Raw genomic sequence first — 20,612 nt, 5'->3', positions numbered from 1 at the left:
TTGGATCTAGAGGGTTTTTAAAAATTTTTTTAAAGTTTATTTATTTATGTTGAGAGAGACAGAGACAGCGCAAGTTGTGGAGGGGCAGAGAGAGACAGAGAGAGGGAAAGAAAGAGAATCCTGATATGGGGCTTGAATTCACGAAACCATGAGATCATGACCTGAGCTGAAACCAAGAGTCAGACCCTAACTGACTGAGCCACAGGCACCCCTGGGTCTAGAATTTTCTATCCAAATGACATATAAGTGCAGATAACGTGCACTGGCAACCAGTGCTGGACAGCTTGAACAGGGACATCGTTATGTCAAAGTCCAGATGCTGAAGGTGCAGGTGAGAGAATCGAGTGAAACCACTGTATGAAATGTGCATGAAAAAGAGCAATATTTCTAAATTAATATGGCGTAGGACTAAATGTGTGATGTTAGATATGTGTGTGTAAATCAATTCTTTAGAACTATAAGGAGAATTTTACTTTCCCACCCATAACCGTGCGTATGTGCGTGTGTATGCTATAATGTCTTGAAACTGGATAGACTGATTCTTCCTTCTTTATTATTTTTCAAAGTTCCTTTAGCTACTTTAGTTCCCTCGCTTTTCCTATAAACTTCAGAATAATGTCTTTACCTGCAAAAGTCTGGCTGGGATTTTGATAGAAATGGTGTTAAACGTGTACATGCACTAAACCTGGGGAGAACTGACATCCCTGCTATGTTGACTCTTAACATAGTGACACAGTCTCTACATTTATTTAGACCTCCGATTTTGTCATTAGCATTTTGTAGTGTTCCACATACAAGTTCTGGACATGTTTGTTAGATTTACACCTAAGTATTTCATTTATCTCAGCAGTTGTAAGTGGTATTTCATTTCTAATTTGGGCGTTCACGTGATCATTCCTAGACTATGGAAGTAGGATGGGTTTTGTATGTTTCCTTATCTCATATCTTGCAACCTTGCTGACCTCAATTTCAGCTGGAATTATTTTTGCAGATTCCTTGGCATTTTCTATGTAGACAATCATGTCGTATGCAAAGAGGGACAGGTTTATTTCTCTCTCTCTGATGTATAGATGTCGATGCATATGCAACGATAACGTTCAACTGTTAACAGTTGCCCAAGAGGTAGAAGATGACAGCGTGACTCTCACTTTGGGGAAGAAAGAAGAGGATGTTTCCCTCAAACGCGGTTGCTGCAGCTCTTTCTGTTGTCAGCTACTGGTGGTGGTGATGCTGCCTTTTGGTCTTAAAACCCCACCAAATCTTTGCTCCAAAGAGTCCTCTCATCTTTTGGCTGTATTCTTATGAGAGGATAGTGCTTGGGGTGCTAAGGGTAGAGCAGATAACAGGTGAGCTTATTGCACAGGTCCAATAAATTGCGTGCAAATTTCCCCCCCCCCCCCCCCCATTTCCCCAAACCCTTACCCTGGTCTGCCCGCCAGGGACCCTTTTGGGGGCAGCCAGGGGCAGAAGAGACTGCCTTTCGGGGTGTAGCTTCAGCCCCGGCGGTCTCAGCTCCTCCTAGACGCGCGGGGGCGCTGTGAGTTCCCCGTGCCGCGTGGCGGCACTCTTTCTCAGACTCCTTTGTTTGCACGGAGGCTTTCGGGACGGTGGCGGGAAGATGGCGGCCCCCAGGGACTGGCTGGGAGCGGTGGAGGAAGAGGGGAACTCGGGTCTTCAGGGGAGCTCGGGAGTGGAGGTGGTTTTTCCTTCTGATCCCGCCACGCCTGCCCCGCTGTGCCCTCACGGTGGGTGCGCGTTTGGGCCCTGCCGAGCTTTCGGGCGCAAGGGGCGGGGGTTAGCCTGAGGGTGCCATGGGCTTCTTACGGCTCCCAGATTTTCATGCTCTGTACCACCATGTGTGATCCCTAGAAAACGCCCTTTCTTCGGGACGTAGTGTTTTCAGCTTATTTAAGACACTGTCATAGGAAGTCCTCACTGTTGCGGTTTTGGCTCCGTGGCTGTTACATTCCCCTCCCCCCCTCCCCGCCAAGGGAAGAGACAGTCTAAGCAAAGGGGATGCATGTTATTGAGTAAATCCGTTGCCAAGTACTTGTGGATTTCATTGGTTGTTTTGACATCTTTATTTTAAAAAGTTAGAAAGAGGGGCGTAGCTAGTCGACTGAGCCACAGACTCTTGATTTCCGCTCAGGTCTCGATTCCAGCGTGGTGGGATCGAGCCTCCCCGCCCCTCCCTCCGTGCGCTGAGCATGGAACCTGTTGAGGAGTGTCTGTGTCCGTGTCTCTCTCCCTCCCTCCTCTCCCCCGCCTCGCGCGCTCTCCCTCTCTAAAATAAAAGATAAAAATTTAAAAAGAAAGGGAGAAGAATAGCGTGAATTATTGCTTAGAAACCAGACCTAGTTTTTCTCTAACTTATGGAGAGAGGATGTGCCCAACTCCAAAAGCCCAAATTTTCACTGAAAGGATAACTGGGTGGAGGTGGCAAAATGCTCAGTTCTCTGGACCCTGGCCATGTTTTAGTCTCAGGAGCCAGGTCATTCATCATGTAGACAGCAACTGACTATCGCATTTTCTTTCTGGAGAGACTAGTTTGTAAAAGCCGTTTCTTCAGTCATCAGTGTCTAAACATTGTGACGGGAAAAAAAAGTAATTAAACAGAGTGTAGGTTTAATTATGACAAATTGTGCGTAAAACCAAATCAAGCTTTATTTAAGGGCAGTGAAAGCTAAGAATTTGATGTAGATGACGATTGTTGATATGTTTTGTCCCTTTCTGGAACTAGGACCCACTCTTCTGTTTGTAAAGGTGAACCAAGGGAAAGAAGAATCGCGGAGGTTTTATGCCTGCTCAGCCTGTAGAGATAGAAAAGACTGTAATTTTTTTCAATGGGAAGATGAAAAGGTATATCAACTTTGTGGACATATATGTTTTTATTTTTGATGTATGTGACAATTTGTTTGAGAATGTGTGAACCAGTAAAAACGCAGTTTGAGCATTAAACGAGATAAATCTCTTTGGATAGATGAAGACATGGTTTTTGGGTCAAGGGACTGGAGTTTAGACCTGCTCTCAACTGAACTCTGATTACTGATACTGTAAATAACCGTCTCAAAGACAGTTCCCTTTAAGATTCAGAGGTGTTAGTATAGATTTCTCCCTAACGAGTCTAGGTTGTGATCATTTCAGGCAGTGTTTTAGAAAAAAGTATTTTTTTTTTTTTTTTAACATTTGAGTGAGCATCCTTTGTACAGTTACTATATGACTGATGAAGGCACCTAGGGATGTAGTTATCAGCTTGGTATCTTCTTGGACTCAGCTCCAGTTAAAGTTTCTGAAAATTTTGTCTAGAAAAATTCCAGCTTTGTTGGGTTTCTTGGAACACAGTCTTGCATACGACTCTCCCGCACGTCTGTTAAAATCACTGTGAGATAATCCTGCAGGGCTTTAATATGTTAGGTATTGCTTCGTACTTCTCTAGAACTTTACCAGTTTAATGTGCTTTGTTTTGTTTTCCCCTGAAACAGATGCTTGTTTACAACATTGAGCTGCTCTAATTGGCCTCTTAATGTCAGAATGTGATACCGGGTTTTCTAGGAGGGTAGGAAGTTTGGTAGTTTATTAAATGTTTTTTTAATTCTTTTCCAGTTGTCAGAAACTAGACTTGCTGCCCGAGAAGCTCATAACCGAAGATGTCAGCCTCCTCTATCCCGAACGCAGTGTGCAGAAAGGTGCTGATGTGATGGCATTTCTATTTATTATTTTTGTTTTGTTTTTTTTCCTGGGTCCTTAAATTCACTTTCATTTTTTAAAAAGTTTTTATTGTGGTAGAATATATATAACATAACATTTGCCATTTTAATAATTTTAAATGTACAGTTCAGTGGCAATTGTAGTCACAGTGTTGTGCGATTGTCACCATTATATATTTCCAAAACCTTTTCGTCACCCCAAACAGAAACTCTCTGATCATTAAGCAGTAACTTCCCATTCCAGTTCTTCCCAAACCCTGGTAAGCTCTCATGTAATTTATGTCTCTATGAATTTGACTGTTCTAGTTACCGTATGTAAGTGGAATTATGTATTTCTGATTTGGCTTTTTTTGTGCCTGGTTTATTTCACTTAGCATGTTTTCAGGGTTCATTCATGTTGTGGCTTGTGTCAGAACCTCATCCTTTTTATGGCTGAGCAATACTGCATCACACACACACACACACACACACACACACACACCCCACATTTTGTTGATCTATTCATTCATCAGTGAACACCATTTCCACCTTTTGGCTGTTGTGACGAATGCTAGAGAGAACATCGGCATACGAATGTCTGCTTGAGTCTGTGTTTTCAAGTCTTTTCTATATATACCTAGGAGTGGGATTATTGGATCATACGATATTTCTGTGTTTGGTGTTTTGGTGAACCACCAAACTCTTACCCACAGGGGCTGCACCATTTTACATCCCTACCAGCAACGTACAAGGATTCCAGTTTCTCCACATCCTTGTCGATACTTACTATTTTGTGTGTGTGTGTGTGTGTGTGTGTGTGTGTGTGTTTTAATTATCTTAGTACTTGTGAGGTGATGTGTCATTGTGGTGTTGAATTTTAGGGCCCTAATGAGTAATGATGTTGATTATCTTTTCATGTGCTTGTTGGCCATTTGTATATCTTCTTTGGAGAAATGTCTATTTAAGTCCCTCGTTCATCTTTAATAGGGTTGTAATTCTTGTTGTCGAATTGCAGGAATTCTTTATATGTTAAGGGACATCAGACCCTTATCAGATACAGGATTTTTACACACTTTTTCCTATTCTGTAAATAGCCGTTTCACTTTCTTGATGATGTTCTTTGATGCACAAGAGTTTTTAAATTTGATCAAGTCCAACTTATCAAATTTTTGCTTTTGTTTTCTTTGCTTTTTGATGATATAGCTAGGAATCCGTGACCCTATCCACTGTTATGAAGATTTACCATAATGTTTCTGTTTTGCAGCACTAAAAGAAACAAAACACTTTTCGAAAACTGTGGACATTTATTTTTAAAAATCTACATTGTTGAAATATTTTATTGAGTGACTGGAAGTTGAATCCCGGATTTATTTTTTTTTTAAATTTTTTTTTTCAACGTTTTTTATTTATTTTTGGGACAGAGAGAGACAGAGCATGAACGGGGGAGGGGCAGAGAGAGAGGGAGACACAGAATCGGAAACAGGCTCCAGGCTCCCAGCCATCAGCCCAGAGCCTGACGCGGGGCTCGAACTCACGGACCGCGAGATCGTGACCTGGCTGAAGTCGGACGCTTCACCGACTGCGCCACCCAGGCGCCCCTGAATCCCGGATTTAATTCTTTGGAGATCTGTGAAAGGCCACTTCCTTCTGTGTCACAGGCCTTGTTCCTGTGTGCTGGGAGAAGCTCCTTGCGAAGCCCCTGGTCTGGGCTGCTGGTGACAAATAGGTTTTTACTCTCACAGCAAGTGTGCTGGCTCCCTGGGCTGCTGTGTTCAGAAGGATTCTGAGGTCTTATCTAGGCCAAGTGGAAAGGAGAACTAGACTCTATTAAAAACCTCTTTCTTGAGCTTCTTGGATTTTGAAGTCCTTTGATGGAGGAGGCTTTTCACAGGATAACTTGATCACCCCTAACCAAAGTACTCAATCAGTGATGACCATTTACTATATGGGGATTCAGTCAACAGTACAACATGTAAATTGAGCACTACTGTGAGCGGGCTAGTGGGCTAAGTGTTTCACATGAGAATTATTTAATCTTGCTGAGGCAGTTTATTTACTTAGATGAGAAAATTGAGGCCTGGCGCAGATGAGGAACTTCATTAAAGCCATTACTACTGGAATGGCTTAGCAGTGACGCAGACTTAAGCCCCTGATTCTCAAACATTTTTAAACATGAAAGCAGATGCAAATTAACATATGGTATGTGCTGACTTGATTTAAGGAGATCTAAGTAGATAAAACATGAGTTCTATAGAGATCTATCGTAATGACATAGAACACCAAAGATGCAGAAAGTACAAAGTAGAAAAATATCACCTGTGATCTCTCCCCTTGAACCCCTCATTTTGTTCATTTTGTAGTATTTTCTCTCAGCCCTTTTGACCTGTGCTAAAGTTTGTTTTACAAGGTTGTCATAATGTATACATAGTCTCTTACACTTTGCCATTTCAATTCTACCTGATAAGCATCTTTTTTATATTATTACATAAGGATATTGGTGATTCAATTAAACTATAAGAACATCTTGGTGATCTTGTTTCCTTGTATAAGAACATTTCAGTCTGGAGCTAAACCACTGTTCTGTCTTTGTGCTGCCAGAATATGGCTTTTTGATAATAATTTTTGAAATTCATATTTCATGTTAATTGGAATATAAAAGCATTGGCTAAAATATGAAGAATTAAAGAATTTTCAAAAGGTTATTTCTCAGAGGTCATGCTGTCATTTGTAATCTAGTGCTGATTCTTTAGAACATGTCTTTTTAAATTTTATTACTTTTTTTAATGTTTATTTTTGAGAGAGAGACAGAGCCCGAGTAGGGGCGGAGCAGAGAGAGAGGAGACACAGAATCCAAAGCAGGCTCCAGGCTCCAAGCTGTCAGCAGAGAGCCTGACACGGGGCTTAAACCCATGAACCATGAGATCGTGACCTGAGCCGAAGTCAGACGCTTAACTGACAGAGCAACCCAGGCGCCCTGAGAACATGTCTTAATAAAATAATTTTCAACCTCTGAGATCATCTGTAACCCATAACCTTGGATTTTGTTGCCCAAGCTTGCTTGCTTGTTTGCTTCTTTCCTTCCTCTTCCTTCCCCTTCCTTCCCCTTCCTTCCTTCCTTCCTTCCTTCCTTCCTTCCTTCCTTCCTTCCTTCCTTCCATCCATCCATCCATGCATCCATATATTCATTCTTTGTTGAGGTCTCAAAAAGAACTTAAAATGCAAGTAATGGAGTTGAGATACACAAAGATAACATCGTGCTGAGAAGAATGTGTTAAATGTAGACAGTATTTATAGGAAAAAAAGCTGGGTGTTCTCGGAGGTCAGCAGTGATACAGCTACCTTGTGCCTTAGCTGATCAGTACCGTTGAAGGACATGGGACTGGAACAGGTTTTGGAGGATGGGTAGAAGTTGAAGCTTTTTGAAATGCACTGGCATTGATTTCACTGCCTCGTTCTGTGATTGATGCTGCATGCTTTCTTATATGCTTTCTGTGGAGTAAAACATTTGAAATCAGTCATTCCTCTAAACATGTAAAATTTTGGCTTTTTTTTTTTTTATTTTTGGGACAGAGAGAGACAGAGCATGAACGGGGGAGGGGCAGAGAGAGAGGGAGACACAGAATCGGAAACAGGCTCCAGGCTCCGAGCCATCAGCCCGGAGCCTGACGCGGGGCTCGAACTCACGGACCGCGAGATCGTGACCTGGCTGAAGTCGGACGCCTAACCGACTGCGCCACCCAGGCGCCCCAAATTTTGGCTTTTTAAAATCAAAGGCTTACTAAGTTAATTATTCTATGTTATTAAGTACCTGTTCTCTTAGAGTGTCTTCAGCTGGAAACTCGCAGTTCGTTCCTGTGTGTAAATGACCCAAAGGATGATGTACTGTTACTTGACGTTGTAATTGTTTTCTAAGTGAACTTTCTACGACTCATTTACAAATGGTCTTAGGAAATAACTACACCATTTGAAAGTATTAAAATGCATTTAATGTGATTCCTATTCTATAAAGCAAACTTTTATCTGTTACTGTGGAGTAACAATAGCTTTTCATTGGCAATTTCTTTTCCAAATTGCTAGAAAAGAAATATGTAGCTAGCCATATAAATTAGCTTGTTATACTTGATTTTTATTACGGAACTGGCTGTCCTGCACAGATGGCTAGGTGCTACAGAAGAGGATTGGATATTTGTTTTTTTAACCTCACTCTTTGAGCCATGCTTTTGATTTCATGTGTTCAGTTGACAGATTTACATTTTGTGTCTGAGATTTGACTTTCCTTATAGTTTCTAGCTGCCTGTCATGCCCTGAAATGTTATTCTATTATGTAGTGTGCTGGCACCTTTATTGTGACCTATGAAGTCTTAGAGAAGATATATTTTAATGCTAAAATAAGCAATAATTTATGTGCATCCATATGGTTTTGTTTAGTTGATAACTTCATTTGGTTACGTTTTTTTCAGAGCTCATTTAAACTCAGATTTTCAAGGTCTGCTATTAGGGAAATGCCATAAACGTAATTCGTCTACTCCAGGAAAGGCAAATGGAACATCAAAAGGAGATCAATAAAAATGACATTCGAAATGCTAGCCTGCAATTTGTGAATCATGCTGAGCCATGCAGCAGAATGAATTTCCTCTGCCCCACCCCCACCCCCAGTATGTGTAGAAAGTACCAATAAGGGGGGAGAGCTGAGTAATCTTCAGTTCTCATGTTCTCATGTTCTTCCTACCAAACCTCTAAAAAGCCTTGTGTCTGAATATTAAATTTAAAGCAGTATACTTGAATGATTATGATGTGATTTTGAATAGAAAGAAAAACGCACAAGATCTCAGTTTATCTTTTGTCTAGGAAAGGTTAACAAACCAGCAGTAAAACTTTCCGAAGAGCAGTTTTGACAGGGCACAAAGATCTCGAGGTGGAGGTTCACTTAACAGTATTCTTCTTTTCCTTTGTTTACAAGTAATTAAACTCAGTGTCCTCAGTGCCTTCAGAGAGTCCTGTGTCATGAGCAAAGTGTACACCGATCATTCATGGTGTTTTTAAACTTTCATCTCTTCCTGGTGAATTTGCGTCTTCCTCCTTCAGTGGGCATCGCTTGGTGAGTGACAGGTGGTCCTTTGGACTGGGTTTAAGTAACAGACCCTGACACAGCTCTAGCTGTGGGGATCTTCCTTCTCTTTGTTCCTATAAAGCCCTCGATTGTAGTCGTCACTCTCTCAAGGATGGGTATTTACTTCCCTAATATCCAACGTATGCCCTGTTGTTCCGTTTTAGTTCCTGACTGCACGTGTCATACCCTTGCGTTTGGGGACCGAATCGTAGATGACGGCAGTGACACATGTAGTTCCAGCAGTGCATTGAGCCGAGTTGAAGAGATGGTACCATGAAGGGCTGGGACAGTTTTGCACGTGGAGGGGGTGGGGAGGGACCATCCCAACCACATCATGCCCTCCGTCTGGCTGATGGCGTTAAAAATCCTGTCTCTGTCGTAGTGAAAAAATACGCATCTTAGAAGTGATGAACTGGGATGGCTGGATTTTGCTTTGTGATCCTGTCTGACTGGCTTTCGTTTAGTGGCTAGATTTATCTCATTTTCATAGCGGGTATAATAGATAACACTTGATCTTGGTTTTGCTGTATTACTTGATGCTTCCTGGTTTTCTTCTCTTTGTTCTCTTTCACTATGTGGCGTATGTTGGCTTTGCTTTGTTTTATTTAATGTGTGCTGCTTCTGTTTTTTTTTGTTGTTCTTACAGTTGCTTTTCTAGCTTTTTATATCCTATTTAATCCTTTCTTTAGATGGTCTTCATCCATCTAAAAGTGAGAGATCATGAACTATCCAATTTTGGTTGATTATATTTCTTTTTAGGAATACCCTTTATGCCCTTGAATATTGCTTATTGCTCTTTCCCTCGATTTTTCACTTTGAAATGATATCTTTTGGTCTCTGCCTCTAACACATGAGAGCACCAGTGTCCTTACACTGTCTCCCACTTTCTCTGGGACTTCTCCGACCTCTTGTATTGGGATTTACGTTATTTACATTTTATACTGTAACCATAATGCCCATATGATTCCGTTTTTATTCTGTGGTTAAATGGATTCGGTGCTTCCTGGAAGCCCCTTTGCTGTACTTGCTTTATTTATCTCCCCCTATGGCTAACATTCATATTCTCGTGGTTTTTACTTTTTAAGTAAAAGTCTCACATTAATCGGAAATTTTCAATAAAAATTCCTATGTGGCTGTTGTATGATTCTGTTGATATGAAATACCCCAAACAGGCAAATCTGTTGAGACAGAAAGTAGAGGCATGCTTGCTAGGGGCTGGGGGTTGGGGAACGAGGAATGACTGTGGACAGGTTCAAGGTTTCTTTTTGAGGTGATGACAATGGTCTGGAATTAGATTGTGGTGATAGTCGCCCAACTTCATGAACACTCTAAAAACTGCTGAATTGTACACTTTAGAAGAGTGGTTGTACGGTATGAGTTAAATTTCAGTCAAACCAAAATCTTTACGTGGCAATGGAATCAAACAGTTCTGTGAGGTTTCACAAAGAACAACGCTCCTGTTTCCACCCTTACATTTCTCCTCCCCAGCAGCAACTACAGTCAGCCATTCTGGCTAATTATTTTAGAATTTGCCTTCCTGTCTGTGAAATACAAAACATGCTTGCATTACCACTTCCTGATTTATCAAGTTTTGGAATTATCTATTTCCTGTGAAAGAGGAGGGTTTACCTTTCTTCCTCTCCTCTCCTGCCCTCTCCCCTTCACCTCTGCCACCCCCCACCTCAGAATCTGTACCTTTTCACTACCCCATTTGTATATGGCTACATCATAATTTTTGGGTTAGATTCATATTTTAGTGTTTGCATTATTATAACTGTGTAAATGCTGCTCATAGCTGAACCATATAAGAAATCATAGTAAGTTATTTCCTACACAGCTTTTTGTTTTCTTTGGAGTTAAGAATAGTCTTGGATTTTTTTACTGTTGCAGCTGCTGTTTGCTTATTTATGTGCTTATCACTGCTCCAACCGCGAACCCTCTGCCAGTTGTCTGAATCCTTTCAGAACATTCAGATGTAGCACAGTCTTTTAGATCTTAGAGAAATCTGTCCTAGGGCTTTCAGAAATGCTCCAGTCTGGAATGGTTTCCCTTTCTACCTGGCACCTAGCAGTCCTGCAGTTTCTTCAGCAAGGACTTAGATTATATGACTACATAACCTGAGTTCTACAAAGTCCTTTATTCTTTTTTTTTTTTAAGATAGTTTTTCTCAGGTACTTTTTTATGTTTGTTTCTTTTTTTTTTTAATGTTTATTTATTTTTGAGAGAGAGAGAGAGTGTGTGCAGGAGAGGGGCAGAGAGAGAGGGAGACACAGAATCTGAAGGAGGCTCCAGGCTCTGAGCTGTCAGCACAGAGCCTGACGCGGGGTTTGAACCCATGAACTGTTGAGATCGTGACCTGAGCCGAAGATGGACACTTAACCGACTGAGCCACCCAGGTGCCCACCTGCTTTATTCTTGAGTGGCACTGACCCAACTATAAAATTATTCAGATTACATGTTTTCCTTGGAACAATTGCAGGATTGCATCATGTCCTTCAGAGCAGGGCTTCTTAAATGATCTGTGTTAAAGGATCGGTCTTTTGTCTGTTTGCTTTTTTAGGTTCTTGTTTTTATTTCCTACCCATTGGGGTCAGATACTTTTGTAAACCTGATAAAGAGAAATTAAAGTAAAATGAAAGTCAAATGAAGAAAAGAGAAGACATACAAAATACAAGCCCACATTTTTTATTGTTAATTTGAACAGACATAAAAGTACTTTAACTGGTATAAAAATTTCTAAATACATACTCTTGATGTCTGTCTTTGTGTCATCAGGAACTGGTAACAGTTGACTGCCAGCACCAGTTCGTGGCCACTTTGTGAGGAACACTGATCTAGAGTTAAATGTGGTGCTGTAGAAATCTGAGGCCAACCTGATTTTTACTGTCCAACAATTTTGGAATCTTGTGTTTCTGGAAATACCTTTATCTGTGCCGATACTTGATTGATACCTTTGCAGATGATGGAATTCTATGTTGGAAATATTTTTCCCTCAGATTTTGGAAGGCTATGTTCCATTTACTTTGTCTTCATTTTAGCTGCTGAGAAGTTCAAGTTCAAGAAGTTCATTCCTGATCTCATAAATGATCTGCGACTGTTTGATCCCTCTGTCGTTTTTTCTTTTTTTTGAAACTTTTTGTTCCTAGGGGTATGACATTTCGTGACTATCTATCTTTTTTTTTTTTTTTTTTTTAATTTTTTTTTTCAACTTTTTTTTATTTATTTATTTTTGGGACAGAGAGACAGAGCATGAACGGGGGAGGGGCAGAGAGAGAGAGAGACACAGAATCGGAAACAGGCTCCAGGCTCCGAGCCATCAGCCCAGAGCCTGACGCGGGGCTCGAACTCACGGACCGCGAGATCGTGACCTGGCTGAAGTCGGACGCTTAACCGACTGCGCCACCCAGGCGCCCCTCGTGACTATCTATCTTGATGTGAGTCTGTTACATTTTATTTTGCTGGGTATTAGGGAAATCCTTTCAAACTGGAAACTCATGTTCTTCAGTTCTGAGAAATTTCCCAGCATATATTCCCATTGTCAACGAATGAAAAACCAAATCTCACATGATGTAGGGCTGATTACAATCCATTTTTGGTTTAGTATTTTTTGGGGTCATCTTTGTTTTCTTTGAGTTTAATTCTTGCCTTTTCTTTAAAGCATTTTTTAAAACCTTTTATTGTGGGACATTTCAGGCATATATAAAAGAGAGAACAGTATAAAGAGTCTCCTACACCCACACCCAGCCTCATTTGTCATTAATATGTAGTTAATTTTATTTCACATGTACCTTCTGTGACCTCCAGTGTAGATATTACATATTTTATCCATAAATATATGCACCTCAAGAAATAAAGCCTTTAAAAAAACCGTAATCACAATACTATTAAAATGCCTAAACTATGAACAGTTCCTTAACGTAACATGCAGTTAGTATTCACATTTCTCTGATTAGCCCATAAATACTATTAGCCATAAATACTGTTTTATAATTGATTCTTCAAACAGGATCCAAACAGGGTTTATGCACTGTAGTTGGTGGATATCTTTAATCACTTGTTTGTTGAAAAAAACAGAGTAATTTGTCCCATAGAATTCCTCACATTCTGGATTTGCTTGCTTGCATCCTGTAATGTTGTTTAACATTTATTCTATCCCTGTATTTCTTGTAGAGGTATCATCAGACTCAAGTTCGGTTTCAGGGGACAAAACTCTTTTGTAAGTAGTGGGGCATATTCCCTTTTGAATTACATGAAAAGATAGATAATGCCTGGTTATTCACTTGGTGTGACTTTAAGATTGATCATATGCAAAGTAACCAGTCTGTAAACAGTACAATTGATTTTGTGTATTAATCTTTTATCGTGTAATCTTGATCAGCTTACTAGGTTTAGCAACTTTTAAAAATATTTCCTCAGAGCTTTCTACATATACAATCATGTTGTCTGTGAAAAAAATTTTTATGTTTCCTTTCCGATCCGTGCCTTTTATTTCTTTTTCTTGTCTTATCAAAGTGGCTAGAATCCCTAGTGAGTGTTGACTAGAAATGGTAAGCGTAGACATCTTTGCTTGTGTCCCAATCTTGGGAGGAATGTATTCATTCTTTTACCAGTATGGTGTTAGCAATAGGTTTTTCTCAGATGCCCCTTAGCAGGTTGTGGAAGTTTCCTTCTGTTCCTAGTTTTCTGTGAATCTTTCTCATGAATGAGTGTTTGATTTTGTCAAGTGCTTTTTTCCTGCATTTAATGAGATGATCATTTTGTAAAAGATTGTTAATTTGGTGAGTTGCACTGATTGCAACATTAAACATTAAAGCAGCCTTGCATTCCTGGGCTAACCTACACTTGGTCATGATCTGTTACCTTGTTTATACACTGTGGTTTTGATTTGCTAAAATTCCGTTAATAACTTTTGAGTTTGTGTTTATGAGGTTTATTGGTCTTTAGTTTTCTTACGATTATTTTTTTCTGGTTTGGTGTTGGGGTCATCCTGGCCTAATGAATGAAGTGGGAACTGTACCTTCCTCTTCAGGGTACTGGAAGAATTTATGTAGAATTGGTATTGCTGCTCTGTCTTCTTTCTTACATTGTTCCCAGTGAGAAATCTGATATCATTCTTAATCTTTGTTCCTCTGTACAGTGTCTTTTTTTCTTCTGGTTTTAAGATGTTCTCTTTTTCACTGATTTTGAGTAATTTTACTATGTATGATGCACCTTGTAGTTCTCTTCGTTTCTTGTGCTTGAAGTTCTCTGAGCTTCTTGAGTCTTTTGATGTAATTTTTGGAAAATTGCAGCCATAATTTTTTCAAAAATTTTTCCATCTCCCCAACCCCACTTGGGGGCCCATTTTCATGTATTTTTGTCCCTTGGGGTTTCATTTTGGGTAATTTCTAAGACTGTGCCTTCATGTATATGGATCGTTCCTCTGTCACGTCTAAATTTCTGTTACTCCAATCTAGGCTATTTTTCCACTCAGACAATTAAAAAAAAAAAACACTTTAAAGGTTCAATTTGGGTCTTTTTAATATTTTCTATGTTTTTACCTAACAAGCTCATTCTTTTTTTCTTTTTTTTTTTTTTTAAACCACTTGAACATACGGTATATAGTTACAGTAAATGGCTTTAATTTCTCTCTGATCATCTTTGTCATTTCTGAGTCAGTTTGATTTGATTGTTGTTGCTCTTGTTGTTTTTCCCCCTCGTCATGGGTCATGTTTTCCTGTTTCTTTACATACCTGTTGGTATTTGATTCAGTGCTGGAAGTATCAATTTTACCTTGTATACTGGGTATTTCTTATTCCTTTACATATTTTTGAGCTTTGTTCTGGAACACAGTTGTTACTTGGCTATAGTTTGGTATTCTCCAGCAGGATTTGGCATACCCCAGTGTGCAGACCGCCTCTAGTCATGCCTGTTCATTTACACATTGGGTTTGTAGTTGCTTTTGTGCTACGATCACAGCATAGATGTGACAGAGAAACCAGATGGCCTGCCAAGCTCCATATTTATTACCTGATCCTGTACAGAAAAGGTTTGTTGTTCCTTGCTTTCGAAGGTTTATCTTCAAGCTTTTGGGCAGGACTAGAGCATCTGTGGGGTAGGGCTGATTTCTCCCCGCTCCTGAAGCAGTACCCTTCTCAGGACAGCACCTGATGCTTGGGTTTTAGGAGGTTTCTCCCTCGGACTGCTTGGTAGACACCGACCCCATGTCCTGTTGGGTGTCTGGCGATTATTCCACCTGCTCCTTTCCAGTGGTTCTCTCCTGCGCTCTGGATGCTTCCTTCGCCTGCGTGTGCCAATCAGTACTCAGCTACGGACCCGAGGGGAGTCGTAGCAAACCGTGGAGCTCCCTCTGTCTCCGCGTCCTGCTTTCTGGCTGGGATGCTCCACATGTGCATTCACTAGTGCTCTGCCCTGTGAATTCTAGCCGCCCTGACCTCCACGAGTTCCCAGCTCTGCTCATCCATTCCCTGAGCTCTGTTTGGGCTTTCTGTCCTCTGTTGCCAGCTCTGCGCAGGCGGCAAACTGGCAGCTGTCCTCCCCCTCAACCCTTCCCTTCTCTCACCATTCCCCATTTTGGCTGCCAGTTGTCCCATTATGTTAAAGCCGCAGTTTCATGTTATTTTGTCTGTTTAAAAGATTTTTTTTAATTTTTTTCTTTTTTTTTACTGTTTTTATTTATTTTTGAGACAGAGAGAGACAGAGCATGAACAGGGGAGGGTCAAAGAGAGGGAGACACAGAATCTGAAACAGGCTCCAGGCTCTGAGCTGTCAGCACAGAGCCCGACGCGTGGCTCGAACTCATGGACCGCGAGATCATGACCTGAGCCGAAGTCGGACGCTCAACCGACTGAGCCCCCCAGGCGCCCCCGTTTAAAAGATTTTTTGAGGGCCAAGGTGGTCAGTCTGGTTTCCGTTACTCTATCATGGCTGCACGCGAAAGTCTTCAACACTCCGCATTTAATAATGAAAGGGAAATAGTAGTGAATTCAGTGTTGCTCTTGCTGGAGAATGTACTGATTCTTTCTACGGCATTTCATGTCCCTTTCCTCTACCGACAGTCTTACTTTGAATTACTATAAAAGTTTCCTCTAATATTGCTTTCCCTTTTCTTTCCAGTCATAGATAAAGCTGTCAAAAGCACAGTTATCATGGAAATAGAAACATTTAAATTACTGGCACGATAAGCCTATTTCTTGCTGTAGCCATTCAGAGCATCGATTTGTCACTGCCGTGGGTGCTTTGAAGTGAAACTGTGCTTAGATATAAAAAGTTTTAAAACCCACTTTGATTCTGTGTGAAGTTCACAGTTTTTCCAGTGCAGTCCCGGAGTTCAGTTCAGTTGAAACTGTATGGCTCCGCTCCAACGATAAGAACCCTTTAGTGGACTATGCGACATGCTTAGATTCAGACATTTCTGACCCGCCATAGGCCTCAATAGTGTTATTTGGTTTTCTTTTGTGTCCCTAGTCTGATTTCATAGCTGCTAGTGGCTATCCAACATCAGTGTTTAAAACATACAGTGATTGTTTTCTCTCTTTAATTATCTCTAATAAAATGGAAGAAAAAAACCAAAGCAGTAACTTTGAAATCAGATAGGAGGATGATTTGAAGGAGACCGAATGGGCTATTGGTACAGTTTTTTAAGGCTCTGGGTATTGTCTTGCTATTTTGGGGATGAGCTTTTGCAGAGCTGCTCCCATCAGTACTGCTAAGAATAGAGGAACTTTGTGGGAACATTTTTTTCTTTTAGGAGGTAATTTTTCCCGCTAACTATGCCATAAAAAATTGAAGAACGATCTTAATTTCTCATTTTAAAATGACTGTCATACCGAGCCAGACTGCTTAACACTTCAGCGTTGGAACACATGGATTTGTCAATAAATTTAAGCGTGATAGTAGTCTCCATTACTACTACGTTGTTTGAGTAATATATTATATTCACATTTTAAGTGGATATTGATCTTCATTCAGTGACTGAATTGGAGCATCTCAATTCTTACAAAACTGCTGATTCTTTTCTACTTTGTGGGTATGCAGCCAGACATAAATTCTAGCCAGCATTCCACAGATTTTTCTTTCCTTTGCTTCTTTACACAGTACTCTTCAGGAAGTAATAATACTTTTGGCGGGGGCCCTGGGTGGCTCAGATGGTTGAGCGTCTGACTTTAGCTCAGGTCATGATCTCACGGTTTGTGAGTTCGAGCCCCACGTCAGGCTTTGTGCTGACAGTGCAGAGCCTGCTTGGGATTCTCTCTCTCCCTCCCCCCCCCCCTCTCTCTCTCTCTCTCTCTGCTCTTCCCCTGCTCTCTCTCTCTCTCTCTCAGAAATAAATACACATTTAAAATTTTTTTAAAAAAAGAATACTTTTTGCATACTAAAAATAGCAAAGAGAAACTGTCTTTAAAACAGCAGACTTCCAACGTATCGCTTTGTGTTTTGTTATGTCCTGAAGGTACTTGAAGTTTATTGAGTTGCCCTTGCCTGAGAGGAAGTTTTGTCAAAGATGCCAGCAGTTGCTGTTGCCGGACGACTGGGAGAAGCACCGCGAGCACTGGGTGGTGGGCAGCATCTCTGTCGGCCAGCTCAGAAGGCCCAGCCAGCTTCTCCGTCCACTGGAGAACAAGAAGACAAACGCCCAGTACTTGTTTGCCGAGCGTACCTGCCACTTCCTGGTAGACCTGCTTCCTGCCCTTGGGCTCACGAGAGTACTGTGCGTTGGCACACCAAGGTAGGTCGAGCGATTTTATTTACTTATTTTTTGATTTACATCCAAGTTAGCTAGCATCTAGCGCAACAGTGATTTCAGGAGTAGATTCCTTAATGCCCCTGACCCATGTAGCCCGTCCCCCCTCCCAATGATTTTTTTTTTTTAAAACTTCTATCCCCACTGTTGAAACTGTGAGACGGAATTATCAAGCAGCTGTGTACTATGTTCCGAGACATCGCACGTAGCTTTAAATATACAAAGGAAGTAGAAAGCATGGTCCTTCTCCTAAGGAGTTTGTATATGTCATTTGAGAGAAATCTTTTTTTTTTTATGTTTGTTTATTTTTGAGAGAGGGAGGGAGAGAGAAAGAGTATGAGCAGAGGAGGGGCAGAGAGAGGGAGACGCAGAATCTGAAACAAGCTCCAGGCTCTGAGCTGTCAGCCCAGAGCCTGACGCGGGGCTTGAACCCATGAACTGTTGAGATCGTGACCTGAGCCGAAGTCGGACGCTTAACCGACTGAGCCACCCAGGTGCTCCTCGAGAGAAACCTGTATAGATTTCTGTTATATGATGGAAGGTTCCTTCTGGTTTGATTCTTGACTTGTTTATAATTTTAGACTTCTCTTTTTGAAATAGGTTCTACCTTTTAAAAAACACTTGAAAACTGAAACAGTTATATTTGCCAAATTCACTTCAGTTGTTTCATTGAAATATTAGAAATACCAGGAGAACATTGGTGGGTTTTTGTTTGTTTTGTGTTGTTTTTTTGTTTTTTGGTTTTTTTTTTTTTTTGGTTTATTTTTTTATTATCTATGGCATTTGTAATTCCTTATTAAATTTGCTTTCATTAATTGTTTTAGGTTGCATGAGCTGATCAGGTTGAAAGCATCCGGTGACGAGAAGTCTAACATTAAAAGCCTTTTATTGGATATTGATTTTCGGTAGGTTTACAAAGTATGGTATTTATTCTCATTTATTGTCACCTTTCTTTCTTTCTTTCTTTCTTCCTTCCTTCTTTAATGTTTATTTATTTTTGAGAGAGAGAGAGAGAGAGGGAGAGAGAGGGAGCCCGAGTAGGGGAGGGGCAGAGAGAGAGGGAGACACAGAATCTGAAGCAGGCTCCAGGCTCTGAGCTGTCAGCACGGAGCTCGACCTGGGGCTTGAACTCATGAACCACGAGATCGTGACCTGAAAATCAGACGCTTAACTGACTGGGCCACACGGGCACCCAGTTGTCTCCTATTCCTTGTTAACGTTTTCCTCTTATTGTTTGTTACCGGTTGCATTCCTTTAACATTCAGAAGTAGTAATTGGTTAGAAGCCGCCTTTTTAGTCATATAAACTCCACATGTAATCTTCCGTATTTCAAACACGAAGGCAGTGGATTCCTTCTTGCTGATGTGCTTCCTAAATTCTTTCAACCAATGTGTCTCATTGTCTTGGGCTTATAATTTAGAGATAAATTCTTACTGAGTGAAATTTCTTCTCATACACTTATTTTTCAAAGATAATTGTGAACTTCCTTCAGGATTTTGTTTCATCATGTTGGAAATGTGATAAGATACTTATTTTAAAAGATCTTCCCAGATGATGTGCCTGTTGTCTTTCACTGGAAATAGCCTGAAGTCAAGGGAGGGCTAGGGAAGAGACAGGTGTTAAAGCAGAGGATTAACAAACAGACAAAGTCTGTGGGAGAAGGCCAGAATTAAATGGCGTCTGATGTGTTGGGACAAGCAGAGATGAGACTGACAGAAGACCACGGGTCGTACCTCCCCTCAGGTGGTGATTTAGAAGCACATGTGTCCATCCACAGTCTCTGTGATTCTGTAAACTTGGGCTACCCTTCCTTACTTGCTGTAATTACTTGGATTCCCCAAGATCAGGGTGATGCTATAAAACACTGTGTTCTTAGTATCTTTTACTTGTTCTTGACTATGTCAAAGGGAGCAGGTACTGTGTTTCTTTTTATGTAATCTGATAGAGTCTGTTTGGCTAATATGCCAGTATTTGTCAGAGAGAATCTGTGAAATTTCATGTGCTTTCTCTCGCTAAAAACAAGGCCAACAGATTTTTAAAGTGGAAAAGTTACAACAAGAAGTACAGCTTTTATCATTTATTATTACTATTTTTAAGATTTCCAGGTCAACTTTAGGTGGTCTAATAGAGGCAGCTACATTTCTCAGAAATAAGCCACAGTTTCTGTAACCTCTCATTCCGTATTGACAGGACTAGCACAGCGATTTCTGCTTAACATGAGCGTGGCTTGGCAAGATGTAATTCCACAGGTGATGATACAGACTTTTGCAAGAGAAATTCAATTTCTTTTTCTTAAATTGAGATATAATTCACTTAAAACTCACCAAGTTAAGGTGTATATGCCTGTGGTTTGGGGTGTATTCATTATGTTCTGCAGTAATCACCACCATCTAATTCCAGAACATTTCTGTCACGCCGAAAAGAAACCTACTCACTTCCCCTGGCGGTCAGCGATCTGCTTTCTGTCTCCGTGGATTTGTCTCTTCTGTATGTTTTCCATAAATGGAATCATACAATGTGTGGCCTGAGTATGTGGCTTCTTTCACTTGGTGTAATGTTGTCAAGGCTTATCCAGGTCATGGCACCTCACGGTACTTTATTCCTTGTAAGGCTCCGTTAACATTCCATTGTATCGATAGAGCAGATTCTCTTTTTTTTTTATTTTTTTTTTATTTTTTTTTTATTTTTGGGACAGAGAGAGACAGAGCATGAACGGGGGAGGGGCAGAGAGAGAGGGAGACACAGAATCAGAAACAGGCTCCAGGCTCTGAGCCATCGGCCCAGAGCCCGACGCGGGGCTCGAACTCACGGACCGCGAGATCGTGACCTGGCTGAAGTCGGACGCTTAACCGACTGCGCCACCCAGGCGCCCCAAGCAGATTCTCTTTTAAAACACCACATTCCTTTCCTGAGGAATGATTGTTAAGTTATTGTAAACATGTTATTTTGAAGGTGGAAGTGTAACTTTGGGTTCTTTCGATACCGGTATTCGCAATACCTGGTGCTTGCGTTGAGTGCCTGTCCTGTGTCAAACCCTGCTCTGACTCATTCCGTCGTCACATTCACCTCCCCG

At 40.9% G+C, this 20,612-nt stretch overlaps 1 protein-coding gene across 1 annotated transcript in view; it reads left to right on the top strand.

Moving 5' to 3' along the window:
- Positions 1–1,597: 1,597 nt before the first annotated feature.
- Positions 1,598–20,612, top strand: part of ZCCHC4 (zinc finger CCHC-type containing 4) — a 51,771-nt gene continuing 32,756 nt past the window's right edge. The window contains exons 1-5 of the mRNA XM_058722940.1: positions 1,598–1,745; positions 2,741–2,859; positions 3,604–3,686; positions 17,249–17,524; positions 18,364–18,444. Of these exons, the coding sequence (XP_058578923.1) occupies positions 1,619–1,745; positions 2,741–2,859; positions 3,604–3,686; positions 17,249–17,524; positions 18,364–18,444 (686 nt within the window). The 5' untranslated portion in view covers positions 1,598–1,618. The remainder of the gene's footprint in view (positions 1,746–2,740; positions 2,860–3,603; positions 3,687–17,248; positions 17,525–18,363; positions 18,445–20,612) is intronic.

The sequence above is a fragment of the Neofelis nebulosa genome, chromosome 3, assembly GCF_028018385.1.
Source record: "Neofelis nebulosa isolate mNeoNeb1 chromosome 3, mNeoNeb1.pri, whole genome shotgun sequence".
NCBI classification, from domain to species: domain Eukaryota; kingdom Metazoa; phylum Chordata; class Mammalia; order Carnivora; family Felidae; genus Neofelis; species Neofelis nebulosa.
The sequence above is the reverse complement of the archived record's forward strand: the minus strand, read 5'-3'. Positions and strand labels throughout refer to the sequence as shown.